The sequence below is a fragment of the Zerene cesonia genome, chromosome 8, assembly GCF_012273895.1.
Source record: "Zerene cesonia ecotype Mississippi chromosome 8, Zerene_cesonia_1.1, whole genome shotgun sequence".
NCBI classification, from domain to species: Eukaryota; Metazoa; Arthropoda; class Insecta; order Lepidoptera; family Pieridae; genus Zerene; species Zerene cesonia.
In genome coordinates this window covers 3661372-3687958 of record NC_052109.1, presented here as the reverse complement: position 1 = coordinate 3687958, position 26587 = coordinate 3661372, and the positions used below count along the sequence as shown (strand labels likewise).

Sequence of the window (26587 nt, the reverse complement as noted above, 5' to 3'; positions counted from 1 at the left end):
GAAAGAATGGATGAAATTTGTAGACGTACTATGTGTATATTTAAGTCTTTTTTTCTTTTTAATTTAAGAAATTTTTTATTATTCACTTGAGCCGCTTAGGTTTCCATGACCCACTGCAGCAATTTAATTTCTTCTACAATTTGGCTCGCTTTACGCTAAATTTCTTTTCTATTCTTTTAATTTATCGAATAATGTTGCATGCTTTGTATCTACTATATCTATACTATCATTATTATTTTTTCTACATTAGAGATTCTTCAAATGTTAGGCATAGAACATTTAGTTTAATCGATATTGTATTACGAGTATAAACAATTTCGACTACGATGATGTCCTTAATTAATATTTTTAATTCACTATGAAATATTCTGCTAGTGCAAAACATTTAAGCGCAAACGATATAATATTTCACTCGTGACATTCAGGGCGTTAAAGAGGTCAAGATGGTCGATATTATGAATTATTTCACACACTGGGATTAAATAACGGATAGAATGAAATCAATAACTTATTACATAAACAGATTTAATTTAAAAATTGTACAAATTAATGTTTTGAGCTTATTGTCTAAATTTAAAATATTGCTACGATCCGGCTAGTTATGTTGTGTTGTGCGGTTGAGTGTCGCCGTCGTCCTCCATACACGTGGATTTGCTGAGAATCTCGTAATGATTGGCTTCTTCTTTGGGCGGACTGGTGTCATCTAAGCTATACCTGTTGAATAAAATATAAATTGCAAGAAGTACGTGCTTTGGAAAATGCCATAAAAAAATTTAAGTTCAGACTTGATCTTCGCTTTTTATCGATGATGTCTATAAATTTAAAACATTGTTTATGAATTAATATGTAAAACAAATATCATAATAAATTCAATAATTCACAAACGCTTAAAGTCCTTTGCCAATTTATTAAATAATACACCTTATAAGCAGATAAATCCATATATTATCTATTAAAAATCGAAGCCCAATTATTGTTTGTACCAACGCAGTTACGCTACTATATGTATTTATAGCTGTGCACTCATCATATCTACACATACTATCACCTCATTATAAATGCACTATATTACCAAAACATTTTTTATTAATCTGCGTTAATTGTATGCACGCAGCCTGCGCGTGAGAATGGTTATTGGTTTGTAATGATAGGGCGACGGCGTCCGCGTTTCCGCGAGGAACGTTATATCGTAGTAATATGTATCATATGCGGTCAGTGGATGCGACACCACAAGAGATATGCGCTCAACCATTATATCACATTGAAATTTAAGACACTATTATTAACTAGCCTTTACCCGCGGCTTCGCACGTGTTAAATTCGAAGTAAAACCCTACTTTTTTCTACGTTTTTATATATAAACCTATCACTAAAATTACTCTATCTATTAAAAAAATCAAAATATTTTATATACTTTAAAAGATCTAAGCATACAGACACATATGACGAAAAGCGAGTTTGTTATATGTTAAAATATCGGTCGATACATCATACGCTTTAATTACACATATCGGATAAATCCGGGTTGATTGTGTAGGTTACTATTTTAAAGGGACACCTGTATCATCAGGTCATGTGTAGACTTCAGAATCTGCGCAATTGTATAAGAATGAAAAAATTCAGTGGATAAAGCGCGTTAGAGAAAAAATCTGTCACGACAGCAACGACGGATGACCAATTTTTCCCTTAAAATAATAAGTTATTGATTGAATTATGGGAAGCCAAAATTTACTTATCAATCCATAAGAATATTGTAAAGAGGGAATATTTCAATGTTTGTATTGAATAGGTTTCGAAACCATTGACCGATTGAATTTTTTTTAAATCCGCCCAGGAGCTTTCATATTTTACCATTAGAAACCAACATTAACTCTGAAGAAAATTACCTATACTTTATAATCAAATAAATCAAATGAATGGATTCACAAACATTAATTAAGAAAAAAATTATTTCTTCCTTATTAAATGTATAAAATTAGTATAGCTAAAAGTGTGAAATTTTCATAGCGATTATAAATAAGATAAATATTGCTTCGATGTGCACATTTTTTAAGTTTTATCTAATTATTTGCCACTAATTAAGTTACGTAATAGCCTTTATGTAATATATCTTTTCACTAATTAGCGTTGGATGCGCAAAAAGTAATGTACCTAGGTATCATTCTTTATCTATCGAATGCACATAGTGTCAAATGTGTTTGACCCAGCATTCATTCACGGTTCACCCTGAGCAGCGTTAATTGAGTTCATTGCCTTATCAAATTACAATTTTTTTTATGTTATTTCATAAACAAATGCACGATAAAACATAAGGCCTCATGCAGAATAGCTGTGCCGCGCCTTAGCACATAGCGTTGCATTAATACAATCAAATGATTTATGAATATTTTCTACAAAATGATTATGTCTTTTTTTACATGTATAACCATAGCTTTCATATTCTCTTTGTCTAAATATATATTTCTTTAGACAAAGCTTATATAAAAATCAATACATGATATAAAACAAAGTCGCTTTCCGCCGCCTGTATGCCTGTTTAGATCTGTAGATTTAAGCAACAAATTTTTGGTGTTTTTTTTAATAGGTAGAGTGATTAAAAAGGAAGGAAGGAAGGAAAGGTTGGATTGTATAATAAAATAGATAAGGGGGAAGGGGGCAAATGCTAGTTTAATATACGTAATTTTTACCCTTATGTACATGTCGCTCGACGCTCTGGCAAGAATTGGGCCAGTTTGCATCTGGGAAGGTATCACAACCCTTACAAAAAATTGGCGCCAAGCATTAAAAAAATATATTTTCAATGCCGTTTCGTACGGTGAATGTGGGAGCCGGGGGTCTGTATGCTTTTCCTTACCCTACCCGGCACTTTCTTTTTTTTTACTATAAATTCTATCATCGTTTCTCCGTGCTTTACATAATAAATTAATTTTTCCTTCTTTTCAGTCGTTAATCCTTTCCTTTTCCCTTACCCCATAAAAGCGGGCAGCGCATTCACAGAGGTACTACCTTTGCGAATGTTTATGGGCGGTGGTGATCGCTTACCATCAAGCGAACCACCAGCTCAGCTGCCCGCTATGACATAAAAAAAAAAAATAGTAATAATAAAATTGGCGGAGGCATAAAGTATAAAAAAATGTTCACGGGCGGTGGTAGTGCTTACCATTAGGCGACCCACCAGTTCTTTTGTGGACTATTACAAAATGACATAAAAATGTATTTAAATATTATCAGTTTCCCATTGTCTTGAATTTCTAGACCTTTCGCTGAACTTAATAAACGTACAACCCTATCCTTATCTTTGAATGGTTACTGGGTCAACCGAGACAGACCATTTGGTATCGGCAGTCGGCGATGTTTTGATATCTTTGATTTATATCTGTTGAAATAATATAATTATAGCTGTCCACCCTGGCTTCGCCCGTTGTACAGATAGCCTGTAGTACCTGAGATTAGCGCCTTTACGCAAAATATCTCTTCAGCTTATTATCATTAAGAATTATAATAAAAAAAATTAAGTTATTCTTCCTTAGATATATTTTTACGTCTTTTTTGAGACGATATTTTATACAACTACTTATGAAATAAAAAATTAAAAAATGTGTTGTTGTTATGTGTTTTAGAATATTTATTTTATTTTATAGAAGTACCGAATGCATTGAATGGATTGTAGATGTTAAACGACCTTTGCAAAAACAATGGTGTTCTTAATTCGACAATTTTTTTTGCTTGTGTTACTCGAAAGCTCCATGGATTTTCAACCGACTGAGGTTATTAATGTTTTTTATGTTTATAGAAAACTATCGTCATTTGGCGCTATTCCAGAATCTGTAGAGGAACCTCTCTCCTCAAGAACGTCGGTAATTAGTTTCGTAGAAAGGAATTATGAATGTGTGCTATAAAAATAAGAAAATAAAAAACAATAATGTGCCTCTCCCCCGCACACAAACACATAGGCGATTTTCATTTTGCACTGTCACATACAATATTTATAACACATAATTTTTCACGATAATCTCGCTTGTTTTCATTTTTCTTGTTAATTTCTTTTATTGTTAGTATTTCCTTGTGTTTGATTCTACGCGAGTATTATACATTTAGAAAATAAAAACTTTTTAACGGATTTTAAACGCGATTTATTCATTATATTATTAACCCGACGTTTCGAACACTTTACAGCGAGCATAGTCACGGGGAGACTATAAAGTACTATAAAGTACTAATAGTAAGAGACTATAGAGTACTAATGAATAATAAGTAGTGGGATAGAATTAGTTATTAGTAACTAGAAAGTGATATAGTTGTTAGTTAATAGTAAAAAAAAAACTGAGACAGACATATAAGCCGCGAGTGATAAACTATATAATTGTAAAATAAAACTTAGGACATTTCTTAATATACCAAACGTCAATGAAACGCAACAAAGTTGGATTTATCATGAAATATGTAACCGATGTCCGCACGTGATATGTGATTTTAGAACTAGCACACTTTTTAAAAGGTCAAAAAGCAAACGATAAACATTAGTTTCCGTTTTATGTTTACACATATTTTAATTTATTTACTACATGGGTGTAAACATAAAGAAAAATAATCGAATGGTATATGATTGTCTTACACGTGTTCATTACCTCGAAGTGTTATTACTTTTAACATGCTTCCAAAGGCTTTTGAATATTAGGAAGATCGAAGTTCCATGTGTGCAAAAGTTAAAAAAAAAAACGGAGTATCACTTTAACTGTCACATTTTAGCTCGTACGTCGTATTCTAAGTTTGACAATTCTACCATGGCCACATACTAAACTCTACTTTCGTTAACAACTCGCCTGTTAGGTGAAATGCTAGCGGCTCCTGGAAATGTCATAGGTTAACCTCACGTGACTACGTAACTTACCCGCAAGCTCTAAAAAACGCGGATGCAGAGGGGTTGTGCGTGAGCGCCGTGAGCCGCACGCAGCGCATCCGCGTCGCATGCGCCACCCGCTCAAGCACGCGCAGCACTCGCTGCCCCAGCCCACGCCGCCGACCGTCCGACTCCACTTGTACTTCATAACTGCAGGAGAAAAGCATTATCTTATTTTCATTCACCCTTCTGTTGCATAGTGGAAAGCAATTCAATCATATTCACTACTATCTGTTACGCGCTACGCTAGCCTATCTAGTAAGTAGGTTTTGACTCTTGTTTAAAGGTTCTGCAAACGACTCGGTCTTCAGCAAGGTAATCGAATATTGCTATTGCATTGTTCTAAACGCGGGTTTTATTTTACGAGGGCTAATGAAGAAATCTATTAAATAAATAATTGTGAAACTTTTAATTTAAACATTTACAATCAATTTATGCCAGAGGACTTTAGTTTTCAATCTAGCAATAAAGTGATAAAAGTTGTACCCAATATTTATTTATTTTAACACTTTTATTACACATTATAGAAAGAAGAAGAAAAAAGAAAATATAAACAATATTTTCTTTTGGGAAAATGAAGTTAGCAATGCTAAAGCCAGCTTTGAGGTACACAAATCGATTATAAATTTTATGACTACACAGAAGTGAATGTGTGATGTGAAAAGTCAAATAACAAAAACATTTCCACGAAAGCGAACGAGTTAATCAGTGCACCGATGGTACAATATAATAAGAAGATCGCGCGCTGACGTCACATAGGACCGGTGGTTGGTTTGGTGAGTCGATGCAATCAGTGTCGAGCCACAGCGGAATGCAGCGGGTCCTATGTACGGTGCTGTTGTGCGCCGCCGCAGTGCACGCGGCGAGGATCCTGGCCGTGTTGCCCACCAACACTAAGAGCCACTACGCGATGTACGGTCGCATTATTGATGCCCTCGTTAAGAGGGACCATCATTTGACCGTCATCACACACTTTCCCTCGGTATGTCTTTTTATTTTTGTTAATCTAAATTTTGTAAAAAAAAAATAATAATAAAATAAAACGAAAGTTCAAAAATAACGCATCCGGTGATGCTTTTAACATTAACATGAACATCAACTGAATGTTAATAAATAGGACGTAATAGATAGTGGTGCATTCATTTATCATTATGCAACATTAGTGGTTTGAAAACTTTGAAAGGAAAGTTAAATAAAGAACTTAATTAAATAACTAACTTTGGTAATTTGAACTTTAAAATTAAAATTTTATTAAAACAAAAACTGTTATTATTTCTCTGCTGAAAATGTCCTTATTATAATATTTTAATTGTCATATTTTCTTCGAATAACATTTTCCGTTCTTACATTTATAGGTAGTTTCAGAGAACAACAAAATAAGAAAGTATAAATAAATATAAAAACAGCATGTGTGGTTAAGAAAAACTTAAAACTATACTATATTATAATATACGAAAATTAATTTTATTTTCTTATAAAATATGCAATTCCCAATTCTCTTATAGATTTTAATAAGAAGTCTGTTATACATAAAGTATCATTTTCGTAATAGGTATATTGAAATTGAATGTGTTGTTGTTGATGTTCGCATGTTTTTCTAAGTTGGTCATTATTGAAAGACAAAAAGGTGATAATTAAAATTTTAAATTGTACAAGTTTTAAAAATAGAATCTAATTTTTCGCGCTGGAATGTCGAAGAAGAAATTGTTTTATTAAAGAAATCTGTATATTTTATTCCTATATGACCTCTAATGTCTGGTTATCCTCCAGTCTTATCGCGCGGCACGCGTTCGTGCCTTCGTGTCGAGAAATCTTGAAATGATTAATATTTGTCATCCCACGAACAATGACATAATATACTTTATTTTATGTTTGTTTACAGAAACATCCACCGTCGAATATGGAGCAGATTAGTTTAGAAGGAACGATACCTGAAATAACGAATAACTTGACGAAGCAGCAACCCACGATCAAACCTAATTTCGTTCGTAATTTGGAACAGATCATAAAAGAGTGCCTCCATGCGTGTGAGGTTGTATCCCAAATGCCTGGAGTCATATCGTTACTGAACTCTACGGAGAAGTTCGACCTGATTATAATTGAAGTGTTCGGGAGCGAATGTTTTCTACCATTTGGGAAAAGGTTTGACGCACCAGTCGTAGGATTACTGTCAAGTGTACCGTTGCCGTGGGTGAACGACCAAATCGCGAATCCAGAAGGACCATCTTATATTCCAGCTTATGTCACAGGCTACGGTCAAAAAATGAATATATTTGAACGTTTCTTGAACACTATCGCTATCAACTGGGCTAAAATAATTTACCGATACAAGTCGCAGGCAGCTTCCCAGGTAAGGTTTAATTATACAGCTTGGAAATAAAAGTCGAATTAACGAAATCCTTCACTTTTATCGTAGATTGAGGATTAGCAACAAAAGTACAAATTTCATTGAATAACTAACATATTATTTTATTGTTTAGGCAATTGCAGACAGAATGTTTGGACCCGGCGATAAATTGGAAACATTAGCACAAAATTATAGTTTGATTCTGTCAAACAGTCACTTTAGTATAAATGAAGTGCGACCTTTAGTCCCCGCTCTGGTAGAAGTCGGTGGACTGCATCTCAACGACGCGCAGGCCATGCCAAAGGTGACTTTTCCCTGTTGATAATTGTTACAATCTCCATTTGGTACTTTTAATAATATTGCATAGTATTTGATTGTTATATAATGTTATTTTATGACTTTTCAGTCCTTAAATATTATGACTTCATTGTGGTAAATAACAATAATTAACCCAAATTATGCTGTCTAGCGTCAAAGATCTATCGTATCATATTATCGACGTAGCACCTAAGACCTTTTGGACAACGATAGCGTAAGATTGCACACACGATCTTCATTGTGTGAATTGAGTAAATTAAAATATTAAACAAAACCGGTTTTATCTGACCATTTTATGTTAAACAACTCATTATTCATTCTTTGTTTTTGTCTGTTGCAGAATTTGCAAAATATTTTAGATAATAGTAACGAAGGTGTTGTATACTGGAGTTTTGGATCCATGTCACGGATAGAAACAATACCGTCTGACAAACTCGCACAAATATTTCACGTGATGTCGCAATTGCCTCAAATTTTCCTAGTGAAAATGAATCGAGCGCTGCTATCCAGCAATCTAACAGTCCCAGAAAATGTCTTCACGATGGATTGGATACCTCAGTACAAAACATTGTGTAAGTATTATAAATAATATTCACACAGAGGCAGTTTAGTAGCTGAATCAGATATTACTACAAATTTTAATACATGAATTTTTATTGTTTTACCTTAGTACATTACTAGCTGTGTCCTGCGATTTCACCCATGTTGATGTTGACGTTGATCGTACATGATGTTATGTAATAGCCTTCCTCGATAAGGGATTGCAACACAAAGATAATTTTCCAATTCGAACCAGTAGGTCCTGAGATTAGATCGTTTGTTATTAGTATGGAGAAGTATAGGAGTACCATTATTTATGATATAACTATTTTTTGCCCATGTTGTACTGATCTACAAGCTATTAATAATATTAAAATAAAGGCATATCGTTACAGGTCACCCGAATGTAAAAGTTTTCATTTCGCATGGTGGGTTACTGGGCACTCAAGAGGCAGTAGCTTGCGGGGTTCCGATGCTAATTCTACCCCTGTACGCGGACCAAGCGCTAAACGCGAGAGCTATGAAAGACCGTGGCCTTTCCCTTACATTAACCCTACAAGAAATTACAAAGGACACATTGAAAGAAGCTTTACAAAATTTACTCAGTGATCACAGGTAAGATCGAATGTATCTATATTACGGATTACAAAACACGCCATTGTTGTTTCTTCGAAATATGAGTGTAATGACACAATAATAAAGATAATCGTTTGGCGGTCAGTAATCTTAGTTTGAATGACAAATGATACACGACTTTCAAGATTGGAAGCGTAATATGATTGCATTTTTCTAGATTTAAAGAGAACGCATTAAAGATCCGTGAGAGGTTTTTGGATCGGCCGATGCCGCCGTTGGAAACGAGCGTCTATTGGATAGAATATGTTTTGAGACACAAGGGGGCGTCGCATCTTCGTTCGCCGGCCCTAGACTTGTCTTTGACACAATATCTTCTGCTAGATGTACTTATAATATGTGTGACGTTAACAGCGATGACGACATATATTTTATATAAATTATTTCGCTATCTATGCACGCGATGCATTCGGTGGTGGCCCAAACAAGCCATGGCGCAAAAGACTCTGTTTAGAAAATCTATTACGATTTTACACACCTTTATGTGGGTGTACAAAATAAAAACAAATTAGTTGTGCATAGGCTAACGGTAGTGTGAATAGTTTTATTTTTAGAAAATATGTGCATATTAAATTATTTGTATATTTAATTTTAAATACAATGTGTTCATTTTACTTGTTTTAATGATCATTGTTTACTTCTACGAACAATAATGTAATATATGTGTAAAATAGTTTTATCATACATTCTCATAGATATGGTAACGTCACGAATAACTAATTAAAAGCTTTGATGTCGACTATATACTCGTGCACATTGTAAGCGGCACATGCCACATGCAACCCATTTAGAATTACTTGCGATAAGTCTCCGACAAGCTTATCAGCTCACCAACGAAGAGAACGTAGAAATATATATAGTCTAATGTTGAAATGGACTTTGTAAAAGACAATTTAATTTATTATATTGCCCGATATTTTTTAAAAAGTCTGTATTTTTAGATAAATTTTAAATTCCCTTAGACACATAGAGATTATGACGAGATTTTCGTAAGGCGTGTTGAAATTTACGATCCATGAAAACACATTTTTAATTTTATTTTAAGACAAAGATATGTCAAAAAAATATTTACAAGTATCATGTTCAATGAAATGTTTATCTATTGAGTTGAATCATAATATGATGTATGTATAAACAATATTAAAATATGAATTACACACTTTGATATGGCCAACAATAAGACTTTATATTATACTTTAGTTGTAATGTGTTTAATTGGAATTGAAATTCAATTATTACACAGCTATACTGATCATTATGTAAATAAATATTCAATAATTAGTGAGTAATTTTTTTATCTTTTTAATAAATTGACAATAGCTATTACAGCTACTATTTTCTCATAAATCATTCATGTTTACCAATAATTCAATTTTTCATTCACTAAAACCGGTTCAATATAGTAATTAGGTTCAATGTGAAAAAAAAAAAAAACTATGTGACAATAGACAGCTTGGGATGATAATTGGTGTTTTAGAAAAGTTCATAGCTTTTGAGGTGCACTTTTCGAATTTTCCTTCTTCACACACACACACACACACTAATGATACAGTACAAAAATGAACTGCAGCCATAAAAATTTACAATTGATTTTGCTGTACCTTTACTAAGCAAGTGCTGGATCAACTACAATCACACCCACAATTAACATTGACACTTCTTAATTCCTTAGAAAATTTGTGTTATTTTAAACCATTAATTTAACAAAGATGTACTGTATTTATATGAAGTGGGTAAAAATTTCTAATGGAGGCAAGTATACTAGCCATAAATAATTGATACTTGATTAACAACCAACAAAAAATAAATAAATCAATATTAATATTAAGTGAACAAAATTCAGTCTGAAATAGTAAATTTAGTGATAGAAATGCTCACCAATACAATACTGGGTCACCAAAATCCATGTCAAATCTAAAATGAGAAAATGCCAAGAGTTTATCTTTATTGTCTTTGGCGATCAAGTACCACGCTGAATCATCAGTCATCTCTTCAATTTTTCGGTCCCGATTCCAACCCCAGGCACAGGTCTCATATCTGGAAATATTGTAATGTATACTTTATAAAGTGTAGTGGTGACTTCATTGTTACAACCTCGGGCTTTGATTAAAAACATTGAAGTATGATTTATAAATTTATGGCACACTAGCGCCACCACCCAGCTTTGCCCGTGGTACATATATAGCCTATAGCCTTTCTCAATGAATGGGCTATCTAAAACTGAAAAAAAAATTTAAAACGAACCAGTAGTTCCTTAGACTAATGTGTGCAATCAAAAAAACTCTACAGCTTAATAATTTTAGTATAGATTATACACATGCCATGTGTGGAGGGCATTGTGAGGTAACCAGCATATATTCGGTCTATGTTGTCAATTATAATAGCCTTTTTCCTCATAGGAGGCCTGTATCCTTGAAGTTGGAACAAATATGAGCTGGTTTTGAAATACTTTCTAACTTGTTATAACTCATTAAAAGTATAATTGTATAGTAAGTATCACTTAACTGTTAGTTAAATTATAAATTTTGAAGACCTTTATGCTTTGTTTATATACCCAACAAGTTGATACTTGTGAAATATGTACAACATTACATGGAAATTAGTATCTATAATTTAGCTTCTAATTTATTACACTAGACTAGCAGATGCTCAATGTTAAATTGGCAGGAAACATAGTATCCATTGAAAGTATCAGAAAAATTTCAAAGAAATATAAATGTTACATCCTTATTATTTGTTTCTTCATGAAAATCAATGACTGTGAATTCAGTGATGTGAATAAATATTTAAACTTTGATAAGATCTTGTACTTGTTAATTTAAAAATTTATAACTTACAAACTTTTCATATTCCTTTCGGTAAGGTCGATAGCCCATTGCAATACATTTTTATCAAGCTCTGTTACTCTTTGTATGTACATATCCACATCAAGATCATTACTCTTATATACTAAGAGTTCTTTGCACAAGGAAGCCAAATCTTCTAGCTTGTTAGCCTTTGTAACATGGGCCATGCCATCAGCTATGCGACGTTGTTCCAGTTTACGTGCCTGACGCTTTTCCTTATTTTTATTCATAGATGAGACTGTTTTTTTCTAAAATAGATATAGATATGTTATAATATTCCGTTGGCACAAATAAAATTATAATCAATGCTTATGATTTGGAACCTTGATTTTTACAATTAGCTCAAAAATTATGTACTTACGCCCATTTTCAGACTTTTATGATTTAGAAAGAAAATTATATAATTGAAGTTCTTTTTAACACAAATTAGGACCAAAAGCCTTTGTACTGTTATTTATAAGTTTCGATTTTTATTTCAAAAGGCGGGAGACATTAGTCTAAACATAAACGCTTTATTGATTATATTCTTTGACAGTTGACGCATGAATTGATGACAGTGGACTCTAGACAGTTGACGTTCAAATAGAAATTATTTGACTTAGAAGTTTGACAAGGAAATTATTTGTAGAGCAGATATTTAAATAAGGGGTTGCTTAGGTTTTCTGTGTTGGATAATAAGTGCAAACGTTTCCCAAAAGCTTTCCCTATAATGCATCTGCTAGCGAATATCTAAAAATTAAAAAATATAATGCATCAATTACGGGGAGTAGCCTCGCTGCTACACAAATTCTAATTTAAATATAATATAATCATAATATAAATAGTTACCTATGTATGATATGTAATTATATATAATGCACTTCAATAATACATTTTTTTATTTAAGTCAATAAATTATAATGTTTGTGATGCGTGAGCTTATAAAAAATTATACGTATAAGAACGAAAGTCCAAACTTACCGGGAAATTTGAATCGCATAATTTTATTATCAATCAATACTTTGGACAAAGAAACACGTATGGGTTAGAAATAAATTGCAAAAAAAAAACACTTTGCGCAAACTCATTGTTTGTCCCTTTAGCATTAGAAGAATTAAGAAGGGACTTTTTTTGTAACGAGAGATCGCATCCACCTGCAGAAAAAGAATTTTTGGCTGACTGCCAATTCTAATGTCCATCAGATTATTCTTAAACAGGGGCTTATACTGTGTGGAAGTAAAAGGATTCGGAAAATCGAAGTGTTCCATTGTACAATCTAATACAACCCGTGTATATAAAAAGCTTTTTGGAAGCATGAAATTTGCAAAATTATCACAAACTGAAGATTTGATGCCAACTCTTGGATTAGGTACATGGCAGGTTAGTGATGAGTTTTTAGGGTCAACAAATGTGATTTTCATAAATAATACTGTGTTATTATTTTTTAGGCTTCATCAGATGTTATAGAATCTATTGTATACAGAGCTTTGGAATTAGGCTACCGACACATTGATACAGCATTTAATTACAACAACGAAGAAGCTATCGGGAAAGCAATAAAAAAGTGGATTGCGGATGGTAATGGTTCAAGGAAAGATTTGTTTATCACAACAAAGGTAACATAAAGTAATAAAACCGAACCTTACTTATTATAAGCACTTACGGTAAATGGTATAATAAAATTCTGTGTATGAATATTTTTATTTATTTGGAGTCAGAGCTCGATTAAATTGTTTTAAATTAAAGTATCTATTAGCTGTTCCTAAGTTAAATCTAGTTCTTTTCAGTTACCACATGTTGGTAACAGAGCAGCCGACGTAAAGAAATTCGTCGATATTCAACTCAGTCGATTGCAGCTGGAGTACGTCGATTTGTATCTAATTCATGTACCTTTTGCATTCTATTGCGACCCCGAGACATTGACACCAGTTGTGAAACATAATGGGGAATATGATTTAGATATGGAGACGGATCATGTCAGTATTTGGAAGGTAAGACAATAATGTGTTAATTTTTTCATTTTTGTTGCCCACTTCCTGTCCTTGTGATAAGCGTAGTTATTAGGTACCCTCACGCACCACAGGCTGTAAAATAATGATGATTTAATTAATAACTACTTGCAACTGTTATTTAATTACGACTGAATACAAAACATTACATTAGAGGATTATAAATTTACTGTTAATTTGTTTGCTTGAACGAGCTTATCTCATTCATTTCGTTTAAGGTGATGGAAGAGTGTCAGAAAGAGGGTCGTATCCGAAATCTAGGATTGTCAAACTTCAACGAGGACCAAATAGCTAAGATAATGAAAGCGGCGTCGTTTAAGCCGCAAGTACTACAAGTAGAGTTGCACGCGTACTTCCAACAGGCGGCGCTGCGAAAGTTTTGTGAGGAGAATGACATCGTTGTGACTGCGTATGCGCCACTAGGCAGTCCGGGGGCTAAGGACCATTTTGTGAATAAGTATAATTATAGGTATGCAATTTTGTCAATATTTAGCAGAGATGTAAGTTGTAACTACACACACCAATGCAGAGAATTTATTATTGGTCTAATTTTTAAATAATTGAACTAGATGTTTTATAGTATATATATATTCGAACAGTTTAATTAATTTGCAGCTCTACGAGATATTTGTTTACAATTCATTAACACAAGCGTATAATATTATTGATTTCCATTCCAGCCCGGATAAGTTCCCAGACCTTCTGGGTCATCCAGAAGTGAAGGATATTGCCGTGAAGCACGGCAAGACTACAGCCCAAGTGCTATTGCGCTTTTTAGTGCAGCAGAAAGTTGTTGTCATTCCTAAAAGTACCAGCGAGAAGAGGATTAAGGTACTAGATTATTTTTGTATACTTTATATATTTAGGTGCTTCTCTTCCAGAAGAAATTATCATTTACTATTACACCGCCTTTCAGCACCTTCCATGTATATCTATAAAAGTCATTCAGCGATTTGTATGTAGTTTCGGCATCTCTAAATATATGAAATCATATAAATATATGATTTTAAATTAATCATAATGTAAATTACTTTTAATAAGGCATTTAAACTAATTTACAGGAAAATGCGAACATCTATGATTTTGAATTGACTCAAGCTGAAATCAATCGATTGAGAAACCTAGACAAAGGGGAGGATGGACGCATTTTCAATTTTTTGTTTTGGAAGGGAGTCGAAAAACATCCAGAATATCCATTCAAAATATCCGAAATAACTGCCTAAAAGCTATATTATATTGATACATTGCCATAAAAATAAAGAAGGCACGAGTAAAACGCCAGATTTCACCTTCATTCCTATAATTTAATAGGAAAATTATCAAATATTCTAGTCATTATTTACCTCATTATGTGCTAGTAGTTTTATTTTTTCATTTAGGACAATTCACTAAGCTCGGTAGGTATGGTGTATGTTAATAAGCATCAGTGAGAATTTGTGATGTAACTGTATTGTGCATAGGGCTAGTGTTGAAAACACAGAGTTTCTACTTCAAAGAAGAATGATTGCGTTATTTTTTTTTTCAATAAAAGAAAAGTTAAGAAAAAATCATGATTTTTATTTATCTCTTAACAAATTGGTCGATTTATTCAGTCTTGATAACAGAAATGTGTTAAATGTAGTGTAACAATATCAATTAGAATATAATTATGTTACGTTATAATGATTAAAACGAATGAAAATTTAATTGCAGTCTGATTTTTCAGAGTTGGTTATGAATGTAAATTAATATTAAATTAAACTGAACCAGCAATCTTATCAAACAACCTTAACAGAAATCATAAAAAACCAATTCAACACTTATGATAATCTATACAGCATTTTCCTCTGCAAGCGGTGTTGAAGTTCCCCTCGCCGTATCATAGTATGTATTACTTTGAAAATGGCTCTCTCCGGATACTTCTGTCGAAGGAAATCTTGGATGATGGTTTGTTCGGAGACTTGGGAGCCCACAGCGAACCTTCGCTTTAATTGTTTCTCTATTCGCGACAGCATTTCCTGGTCCTCCTCAGTTGTGAAACCTTCCGCACCTGAATGATTGTTATAAAATTTACATGGTTACTATCGCAGAACAGATAAATCAATTATAAAAAAAGAGAAATAGTTATCGATTTATAGATTAACTATGCTTAGACTAATTACTAATGACTAAACTTTAATGTAATTACACAATTGGAAAATACATGAATAATTACATAATGCATAGTAGAATATAAAAAAAAAACCAAATTAAATGCTTTCATTCTTTATAGTTCATCAGCATAATTCATAAACTAGCCTTTTGGTTTACTTATATCTATCGTTAATAAAAAAAAAAAACCAAATATACTGAAATCTACGAAGTGTACATACCAGATAGGCTGCCCGTCATAGCAGCGTCCAAGGTGGAGACCTGGAAGAGCCGGAGCGCCTCGCTCACGTGGGCCTCCGTCGCGAACGGCTGCAGCTGCATCTTAGCTAGTGACTCTGATATGCGCACTATAGCTTCTAGTTGCCTGTGAAATGACAATTAACATCTTAATATATATTACGTTTGTATGACGTTGTTTGACCATGAATATACATTAAGGTACACCTGTATTTTTACTACAGTTTTAATTCAATAAATTATGATTTTTAGATACAGCTAAAATAGAGCATACTGCTCTGTATCCCTAAAATAGGAGCGTAAATCTCCTCGCCAAATACAGTACAATATAAAAACCACAAAATCAATACCAGTAACGCAAGAAGTAAGATGTTGAAATGAAAGACTTAAAACATACCTTCTGCAGTAATTTGTTGAGTAACATATTAACAGCATGAACACTAGCTACTTGGTCATCCCGGGTTAAGCGACTAGTGAGTGTATGTTTAAACAGGCAATATTTCATTGAAAAATTTATGACTAGGTTTATTTCTTTCTGCTTCATATATTTCATAACGCATTCTTTATAACGCACCGAACGGTAATAGGTATGGAGAGTCGCTTGTCCGCCTGGCGCTCCTGCGCGGACGCACCGGAGCGCATGAGCACGTATCTGGCTGCGAGGCGGTCGGCGGCGGGCGCGGACAGGCGCGGGCCGCAGCGCGCGCGGCAGTACGCGGAGTAGCGCCGCACCAGCGCCAGCGGCAACTCGCCCTCCGCGCCCTCGCGCTCCAGCGACGAGCCGCCCATGTGCACGGAGATTATGTGCTTCGCTAGCGTCTGGAATTTGGTGTGCATGACTCATTATTTACAGTAGTGGATGGTTCATTTGACGATTTGATTCAATTTAGGTTAATTTCCACATACAATTTAGAATAAATTGAGAACTTCAGAAACCTTATTATACTTAAAAATGTAACTTGTTTAATAGTGAAGTTGACATTTTATATAGTATTTGAAAATAATGTAAACTAACATAAAATATGGATGCTTATCTTTAATGAAAAGTATAATGATTATATTATTATTCCTCTGTTACATTTTAATTATATGGAAGTATAATATTTGATTAGTGTCTTTCTTTTTATGTCTACACTTTTCAAAAAAACTGTAATTATATTTATACAATTAAGTAACTTACAATATCTCTATTCTGGTCATGTTCATCCTTTACAATGAAAATCATGTCGAATCTCGAAAGGATAGTTGGCATGAAGTCAATATTGTCATCAGCTTTAGTGTCATCCCACCGACCAAACACTGAGTTTGCAGCTGCTAGCACAGAACAGCGTGAGTTGAGAGTCGTTGTTATACCAGCCTGGAAATGGTAAACTTGGTAGATGAGCAAATCATTTAATGTGTATTATTTATTTTAAGTGCATAAAAAGAAGAGCAATTCTGGACCTCCTGTCATTGTAGAGACTGAGTGTATATCATGCATGCCAATAATAAAATTCATAACTCTAGCATAATGCTTATAGAGGCAAATTGCAGGTCCATAGGAGACAAAAAATGTAGATTACACTTTAAATATTTTTCTTCCCTGAAAGGTACAAATTTAATTGATATGTACGAACTTAGCTGATATACCTTAGCAATAGATATGGTTTGCTGTTCCATGGCTTCGTGTATGGCAACTCTATCATCTTCGCGCATCTTGTCGAACTCGTCAATGCAAACTACGCCACCGTCCGCTAGTACCATCGCGCCACCCTCCATTACGAAGTTACGCTACAAAATTCATATTTATAAATAAACTTATTTCTATAAATATATATAGATAGTACACAAGTACAAGTATGTACAAGTTCACTTGTATATCAAATATCTATGATTTATGTATTTACATTACTTTTGTGTTGTTCTTGTTTAGGAAGGAAGCAAATACACATTGACAAATTTTAAATATGGTTCTTAAGAAAATAAAAATTACCAAGTAGGAAAATTAACGAATTGTACGAAATAGGAAATTTAACCGTCCAATAAAATGCTAAAAATAACTTAAAAAATAATATACGTGTGGTTTAGGAATTAGGCGAAAATACATACACTGCCGGGATCTCTGATAACAGAAGCAGTGAGACCAGCTGCACTCGATCCTTTTCCTGAAGTGTACACTCCAATGGGAGCTACTTTTTCTACAAACTTTAATAGTTGTGATTTTGCAGTACCAGGGTCACCAAGTAATAAGATGTTGATGTCTCCTCGTCTGGTTAAACCATCAGGCAATCTTTTGCGAGATCCTATTAATTTTAAATCAAAATTATAATTTAAGATGACTTTTACAAATGTTTATATTTTCAATACAATATGGATACGCAAAAATTTAAAGGCAAAAGTTTCAATTTCTTATTATAATTTATCTTAACTTATATTTATTATAACAACAAACCTCCAAAAAGTAGACACGCAATGGCCTTTTTCATATCAACAGCACCAAACACACTGGGTGCAATTGATTTTGCTATTCTTTCATAAATATCTGGTGATGCTGCAAGTCTCCTAAACTGTTCTTCCTCATCTGCAGTGAAGGGTTTTAGGCCTCCTGTGACACCTTCCTCAGCAGAGAGACCCACTGCTCGTAGGTATGACGAGCGCACACCTACTGAACCTCTTTCGCGATCACCTCTCTATCATAATGTGACTCTTTATTATTTCATAGATAATTTTTAACAATACAATTTCTAGGCATAGCTATATAGATTTCATACTATGGTTTATAACTATGTAAATCAAAAAGAAAATAGATTTTAACGTTTTATGTTAGTAATACTTGTCATTAGAATTTTTTAACTTAAACACATTAAATACTCACCCCAACTTTAGAGATCTTTTTAATGGAGTAGATACCAAGCACTGTGACTCTTGCACCTGGTGCAACTCTCTCACATAACATGCGGTCACAGTAAACTGTCAAATGACGAGGCATCTCTCCTTGTGGGATATTCTCAGGGGCTTCTTGTAGTTTAAGCACCTGTAAATCACAAGAACACAACAAAATTATAAAGACTCCTTGTATGTATATATGTTTTTTACAATTAAAAAGTATGTTCAAAAAGTTAATGCACAGTTTTTGGACACATTGGTTACTGAAGATGCTTTTTCTTTAGATCCTTAGTTTTTAATTTATTACTCAGTTTAGAAAATTCACATTCTACCAAAGTTGAGAAGGATGAAGAAAAACAGTTAATTTACCTGATAATCAATGCATTTACATTTATCTGGTACAATAAAGTATGGATCAAGTGGGCATTTTGGACGACCTGCTTGCTCCCTGAAAAATAACATGTTTATTAGACAGCAAATCATACATTAAAAAGTAAGTAATAGTATATGTTTTTGACTTACGTGTTACACTTCCTAGGCATTACATAACCTTCCAGTCCAGGTTTTACTGCTAAATTGGGAATGATGTTACGGCAAGATCTACATTGGATTGATATTTTGGTTGCTTTAGCTTTAATTCCCGATGCTGATATTACAATACCTGGTATTTTAACTAATCTTGATACTGTTTCAGACTGCAAAACATATGTTGAATTTAAACAAATAATTAAATTGTAAATCATTATTATACTTTTGTTAAAATGGTAAAGACTTTTAAAATATTAAATACAAGCTTTTGCCTGTGGCTTTGCACATTTTAAATTTGAGTAGACTAGTACTCTTGAATCACTCTACTTATAAAAAAAAAAAATCAATCCAAATCTGTTGTGTAGTTGAAAAGATTTAAGCATACATAGGGACAGAGAAAGCAAATTTTGTATTATACTATGTAATGATAACATACTTTTAGCTCTCGCAGGTTGGATGGATGGGCATCTGAAGATAGCAATACTTGGATATCCTCTACTTTCTCTTCTCCTTCTGGTCTAGGTGCAGTTAATTCATCAACCAACTGTAAAATATTTATTTAATATGATTTTTTTACTATATAAATTAACATAAGACATGGCCAATACACTTGAAATAATTTTGTATCCAACTGAAAAGGCGACAGCTTTTTATTTAAAAGAAATACCTCTTTTGCAGCTTCTTCAAGAATGGGCAAGTGTTCTGTGGGCTTTTTGTAAAGCTTCTCGGCTAAAACTTCGTCAAAACTTGATAAGTCCTCTATATTTATCTCGACCCAATATTGATGTAAATTATAGTTCCTCTTCAGTGCATCTCTTAAATATTAATTAAAGTTTGGTTACGTTGTATTGAAAAAATATCATTTCTTTTACGAGTATTTGTGCATAATATTATAAAGAAAACAAACCTGTATTTAAAATTAAAATTTCCAGTGTGAAATTGTCTAATAAACTCTTTAAACTTTTTCTTAACTGCTTGTAGGTTAATTTGATCTTGAGATTCATTTTCTTCTACACCGAAATTGTCAGAGAAAAATACTCCGGGATCATCAAAACCTTCCATATTGAATTATACAATTTAGTAATAACGTTTTTAAATCCTAGTTACTATTAATAAAATTTTATAATTAATATGAAAAATAAGTGATTCAGCCCGTAAACCCGATTACAGTTTTGGCGCGCAATTTGACATTGACTTTTGAAGTTTAGAGCAAGTTTCTGATTTGTCGTTTCTTGATATAGATAAACTAAAATTAATCTACTCAACAAAAAAATTGTTATTGATTTATCATAAATTAATGCGTCCTTTTACAACGAATTATTTATAATTACTATAAAAATATAATACAATTACTTATTACAAATTCCCATGGATAGGTAGGTACTGTTGTTCAGTTGTCATTATAAAGATGCATTTCCGTTTTTAAGTATCTGTATTCATATCTGTATCCCCCTCATTACATGAATATTTTAAATTTAAATTTAGATTCCGTCACCATGGTAATTAAAATAGTTATGTTTGTTGCATAAAAATATGTACTGACTTATATCGTATAATTTCAGATATTATTATTATCATAATATTTGTTTTTATTCATTTAATTAAAATGAATATAATTATTTAAGGAATAAATAACCTGAGAAGAAAAGAAAAGGATCTCATTAAAAATGGGTGATGTACGTGTAGACATTTTTATAGTACTTTTTTTAGCCTCTCTTTAGACCAGTCCTTTAGATTTAGGACCGAAAATGGAAGAATGTGATTTGTCCTTTATCCTTTATTTATTTTATGTTAAATATATTACATATTATAAATTTTATACACACGTACATATAACTGGAAAAAAACAATGATGAGGGTTGAAATAATATGGGAACTTACTTTCCCAGACACTTCATACGAACTGAATTTGATGAGCGTATTTATTTATTCTTGGCTAGAAATCAAATCATAAATTATTTACATTATTACATTATGTAGTTACAAAAATAATGAAATCATGTCGTTTACAGAAAGAAGATGTAGATGTGCGTTTAGAGTTTATGAGTGAATACATTCTAAAATCACTGAAATTGAAGATTGAAAAATGGACTAAATTTATCACTGGAGATGAGAGGGTAAAAATTACGTTATACGAGTATTTCATACACTCACCAGAAATCCACTAGACCTGTTGGTCTATAGACCTAAGTATATTATGTATAGACAACACTAATTTTTTGCAGCAGTTGCATACCTATGTATTTAGTTACATATTTAAATCATTCTTTTACAATGCAATATATACACATAATTATTTATAAGTGTCGTATTTTCAGCACATTTTATTCAGATATTTTGATATGCCCAAGTTTGATATTATTGTATTTCGTGTGAATACTGCTGGGCTGCTCACTTGCGCTACTAATTTCCCTCCAATAAGCAGAGGGAAAATGATTTACTTTCTAAGAAATATTGATGATAAAATAACGGCAACGAATTTCAGAAAGGTGAATACATATATCAATTTAAACTTTTTCATAATTGAACGACTTAATGTTTTCAAAATTATATTCGTAATTTTTTACATTTTTACATTATATATTCTTATGTTGTAGGTGATGACAATAGGTGAAATGTCTGGTAATGTTTTAATGGATTTGACTGTAATGGCCGATGAAGTGATCGGGCCGTTACTGTGCAATCCGGAAAACCAAAGAGGCTGGCCTAAGATTGTGAAAAATGATATGAAGAGGCATGTCAATGATTTGAGGAATTTAATGCACCAGGTTGTTATGTGTACTTTAATATTAGCTTCCTCTATGCATGACACTCACGTTATAAGTACGAGGGGAGCACGCTTCAGCACGAATTGGGCCAGCTCGCACCGGGGTATTACCACAACCCCTTACGAAACGAATACTGGCGTGAAATAGTAGCATGCTACTGTGTTTCGTTTGGGGAGTGGGGGAGCCGGAGACCCATTTCCTGTTCCTTGCCCTTCCCAGCGTTTTCTTTTGTTCCTCTCGTTAATAATTATTATTACCTTTCCAATTTAAAGTCGGCAATCCATTCGTAGAGGCGTAGTCTTCAATGTGTCTTCAATTCATAGTCGGCAATGGAACTGGTGGGTCGCCTGATGGTAAGCGTTACCACAGCCATGAACATTTGGGGAGGCGTAAGGTCGATTGCAGACCAGTACTATTTCCAACAAATAAAGGAAGTTACTGACAATTTCACTGTGAAATTATCATATTTTTTACATTTGCTTAGCTGATACCCGTAGTTTATCGTAATAATATATCTACTAGTTGGTGGTTAAAATTCACTCTTTTTTTTTTTGTTTATCGCAATGCACAACGTACATTCCACAAATCTGTTTTAATACGATAAAGTGTAAATACGATAAACAAACTATCACAGCGATTTCAAATAAATTTGCGGTAATTACCATGACATCGCAAAGCACTACTGATTTCAATGCGCTAGACTTTACAATCTATATAGATCTATAATTTTCAACGATTTCAACGAACCCCCTAGGTCGCTATAACGAGATTGTTACAGCTCAAAGGCGAGATGTCGAGTCAAGTGATGTTACCAATGCCGGATGGAGTGGAGACTATCTATCACGCCGAAGCTAGGCTTAGAGAAAGGTTAGAAATAGCAACAAATAAAAAAGCAATACCATATTAAGTACATAATATTTTCTTGTATCAATATTTTTATATTTTTGTAGTGATAACGAGGACGTGGATTTATATTTAAAGACAAATATCGAAGGTGCTATAATTAAATGGGCGCAACAAGTTCATGATCTTCTACAAGAAAACTCTTATATCGGTACTTTTTTCTTTATAATCTATCTAAATTGTTTCTAAAAAAAAAAAAACAAATGATTAACAAATATTTTTTCATAAAACAGCGTTCAAAAGAACTAAATTCCCGCTTCCAAGCGCTGACATAGACTTCTACGCCAGTCGTCTCAAAAATCTTGAAGGAATTTATTCTCAGTTGCGTGATCCTCGCGTGAAGCGTATGGCCAATTATCTCGAAGCCACGCGAAGTGTTTACTTGAGTTGCTTCAAAACAATGCTTACTAATGTTGTCGCTGGTAAGTTACTGAAAGTGTGGCTGATAATAACATGTGATAAGCTACAAAGTCTTGGGTTTTTATTCTATAGGAACGCATCTGCGCTTCACATCAAATTTTATACAGTTTTTGTTCCCTTTCAGCAATAGTGGAATGTAGAGATATTTACGTATATCAAAAGCCGCTACTGCAACATTTCGAGAATTTTGAAGGCACAGATTTTTCTGACGCCAAGTTCTTGATTAGGCCGATGTTTCATTGCATCGGTTTGCTTTGGGGCAATTCAAGATATTATTGTAATGTGGAAAAACTGATTCGTAAGTTTTGTGAAGCAATATCAACTAGTAGTACCATAAGTGACATAATCAAATAAAAAATAAATAAATCATGTAATAAACGTATTTTTAATTTACTCGCAAAGTAAGTTATTCAACTGCATCACCACCTTAACTTTTATTCTTTCGCAATAGGAACGCCCTCTATATATTTAAGGATATTACTTAGTGGTGTACAATAAAGTATATTTCATTCATTAATACGTAAATGTCTTTGATATAGGACTAAATACTAAGAACGAATTGAATTAAAATGTTTCAGCTCTCTTGCGGGAGGTATGCAATCTCGTAATTCAGCAGTGTACAAACTCCATCGATCCAAGCTCAATATTTCAAGGAGACGCGGATGAGCAGCATCTCAAAGTTCAGAAAGCTATCAATATCCTAAATCATTTTATGTAAATATTTTATTATTAAATTTGTTTAAAATTTTGATAATGTTTTAGCAACATATTGGATTTATGAAAATAATTTTACACGTGTTCTCTTGTGAAAAAGACACTTGTACTTCAACTTGCTATTCGCCGCGGTTTCACCACGACGTGGATCTTTTAAAGCCTCAATGATTCTCAATAAATGGACTACCACAAAAAAAATCGAATCAACCAAGCAGTTCCCGAGATTAGCGCATTAAAACAAACAAACAAACCTTTTCGGGGTCATATTATCAATACAATAAACATACTATATACATGAGACTTCAATAGAGCAATCAAATATTATAGATTAGTAACTAACCTAACTTCCGCCTTATTTCCCAGTGAAACTTACGAGATGAACAGGGACAAGGTGCACACATTCTTCCCCGCGGGCGTGATGCCGGTTCGCTGGTCGTTTGACTTCGACCGCGTGTTCATGCGATTCAACGTTTATATGAAGAAGCTGAAAATGATCGAGGAGCTTCTAGAAGCGACCGTAGAAATTCTGAAGTTGGAGAAGATGGAGTTCTGCGGCTTGCGCGGGAAGACTTTGAGTACGGAATGTATGAAAGTAAGTTCGTTTCCTACGTAACCTTTTTATGTATTGTGACTATATCGTCAATTGTCAAACTATTTTAGGTATATTTAATTATAAAAAAAAAAACAATTACGTCAAAATGGATGGATTTATCATTTTATTCATTTGTGCATAACCTTTTAAATCGAAAAACATGTTTTAATAAGGCTACAAGAATAAGTTTCTCTCCAGATCCTAGAGGAGTACACGATAATTTACCAAAACCTCGGCAATATAACGTACGACCCGGCCGACCCGGAGGACAACAGGTTTGAGGGCGACTACGCGAAACACAAGCTCGTGCTCGACGACGTCGACCAACGGCTCGCGTCTCTGTTCACGCAAGGATTGGACGAATGCCACAATTTGGAGCATTTCTATAAGGTTAATCATCAACATCATCATCTGAGGCTCTACAGCCGCGAGTGGCTCTTGGCCGTCTTGATATAGTTTTAGGAAACTAGATGTTTTCACACATTCTATCCACACTAATGTTATAAAAACAATTGAATTGTGAGGAGGTGATAGGTTTTATTTTGCGTATAAAGGCGATTACAGTTTGAATTTGGATAACGGTTCTATTTTTAATAGTTAGAGCTTTAATTTATTTGTTTAAGATTTACATTTCAAGATTACTGCAAAACTGAATGTATTTTTTTTTCTAGTTCTTCCAAATTATTGGAGATTTATTTCACCGCCCAATTATTAAGAATGAACTCAAACCAAAGCTACCAAGACTTCTGGACTTCATGCATTCAAATATGGATACCGTAAAAGAAATATTCGATGAAGAAATGTCGGTAGGATATAATTTTAAAATTAACATAACAATTAATTTTTTTTGTTGCATAGACGACCTCCCCTTAATTTACATTTTTATCTGTAAAATATCTACAATTTTCTTTTAGAAATTAACGAAAGGTCCAGAAAGGCCAATGGTTGATCCCTATTTACCACCCGTTGGTGGTATGTTGTGGTGGATTTATAAATTGCGCAGGCGCATCCAAGCTCCGATGGAAGATTTTATCATGTTTGAAGACCCGTATGTTGCATTCATTTTCATATTTTTTGAAACCACAATTTTCTTAAGACAATGTGATTTTCTTTGCAACCAAATCTGCGTCCTGACAACAACAATTTGAGTATTAATTACTAATATTACTAAGGTTTATCCACTTTAGCTACTCGCTTTTTTAATGATGTTTTGTGTGCATTAGTATCATAGAAACGGAATATGCTCTGTACATGAAGCAGAAGCACAATGAAATGTTGGGATACTTGAACGTGTTGGAGGATCGGCAGTTCAAGCAGTGGTGCGCCACTGTGCCTAATATTTGCAAAACACACTTGGCCAAAAATCTGATTTATAGAGATCCGCCGTTTGTTAGAAACAACTTTAGCCCCGAGGTAGGAATTTTTGTTTTGTTCCTTTCTAACCGAATCTTTTTAACACGCTTTTATTAGCTTCACTTGTATGTTTGTATGTATGTAACTCACACCCGTTTTTCTCCCACTTCCCGCGAACCGATTTCATTCAAACTTTGTACACTTATTAAGAACTGGTGCCAATAGAGTAATATAGTAAGTTTATCCCATTATCCTGATCAGGAGCGCCAGGATTTAACAATTTCCTTACGTATCCTCTACGTAAGGGCTAACAGCTTATGACTGTTATAACATTCTGTTACTGTTAGTTCGTTCGTTAGCCGAGCGGGCTAAGGCGCCAGTCTTAATTGACGTACAACGACAGGCTCCGTGGACGTAGGTTCAAATATCGTCTGTGACGGAAAAAAAAAATTAAATTTTTTCTATTTTATGTTTCTTACATAAACCGGATGGTATTTTTTCTAGT

At 33.5% G+C, this 26587-nt stretch overlaps 5 protein-coding genes across 5 annotated transcripts in view; 3 read left to right on the top strand and 2 right to left on the bottom strand.

The window, feature by feature from the left end:
- Positions 1–504: 504 nt before the first annotated feature.
- LOC119828672 (N-alpha-acetyltransferase 40) lies at positions 505–12125 on the bottom strand. The gene is made up of 5 exons (XM_038350909.1): positions 11946–12125; positions 11576–11832; positions 10617–10775; positions 4892–5050; positions 505–714 (listed from the first exon to the last, which is right to left on the bottom strand). Exons 1-5 carry the CDS (start codon positions 11949–11951, stop codon positions 600–602), a joined length of 696 nt encoding a protein of 231 aa, XP_038206837.1. The 5' UTR covers positions 11952–12125; the 3' UTR covers positions 505–599.
- Positions 5656–9349, top strand: LOC119828671 (UDP-glucosyltransferase 2-like). The gene is made up of 6 exons (XM_038350908.1): positions 5656–5882; positions 6783–7250; positions 7381–7551; positions 7906–8137; positions 8501–8720; positions 8899–9349. Exons 1-6 carry the CDS (start codon positions 5685–5687, stop codon positions 9248–9250), a joined length of 1641 nt encoding a protein of 546 aa, XP_038206836.1. The 5' UTR covers positions 5656–5684; the 3' UTR covers positions 9251–9349.
- Positions 12126–12565: 440 nt separating the features above from the next.
- Positions 12566–15102, top strand: LOC119828550 (1,5-anhydro-D-fructose reductase-like). The gene is made up of 6 exons (XM_038350733.1): positions 12566–12943; positions 13012–13179; positions 13351–13554; positions 13791–14041; positions 14253–14403; positions 14634–15102. Exons 1-6 carry the CDS (start codon positions 12755–12757, stop codon positions 14793–14795), a joined length of 1125 nt encoding a protein of 374 aa, XP_038206661.1. The 5' UTR covers positions 12566–12754; the 3' UTR covers positions 14796–15102.
- Positions 15103–15185: 83 nt separating this feature from the next.
- Positions 15186–20394, bottom strand: LOC119828548 (DNA replication licensing factor Mcm5). The gene is made up of 13 exons (XM_038350732.1): positions 20240–20394; positions 20000–20147; positions 19769–19876; positions 19327–19499; positions 19174–19252; positions 18794–18952; positions 18371–18608; positions 18028–18221; positions 17569–17709; positions 17120–17296; positions 16514–16758; positions 15924–16066; positions 15186–15601 (listed from the first exon to the last, which is right to left on the bottom strand). The coding sequence occupies exons 1-13, from the start codon at positions 20392–20394 to the stop codon at positions 15372–15374; spliced, it is 2190 nt and encodes a 729-aa protein (XP_038206660.1). The 3' UTR covers positions 15186–15371.
- Positions 20395–20999: 605 nt separating this feature from the next.
- Positions 21000–26587, top strand: part of LOC119828765 (dynein beta chain, ciliary-like) — a 34300-nt gene continuing 28712 nt past the window's right edge. Inside the window, exons 1-14 of the mRNA XM_038351009.1 lie at positions 21000–21008; positions 21345–21449; positions 21651–21821; positions 21930–22100; positions 22879–22967; positions 23051–23154; positions 23237–23425; positions 23548–23721; positions 24002–24137; positions 24501–24729; positions 24928–25119; positions 25401–25535; positions 25644–25777; positions 25953–26142. Of these exons, the coding sequence (XP_038206937.1) occupies positions 21000–21008; positions 21345–21449; positions 21651–21821; positions 21930–22100; positions 22879–22967; positions 23051–23154; positions 23237–23425; positions 23548–23721; positions 24002–24137; positions 24501–24729; positions 24928–25119; positions 25401–25535; positions 25644–25777; positions 25953–26142 (2028 nt within the window). The remainder of the gene's footprint in view (positions 21009–21344; positions 21450–21650; positions 21822–21929; positions 22101–22878; positions 22968–23050; positions 23155–23236; positions 23426–23547; positions 23722–24001; positions 24138–24500; positions 24730–24927; positions 25120–25400; positions 25536–25643; positions 25778–25952; positions 26143–26587) is intronic.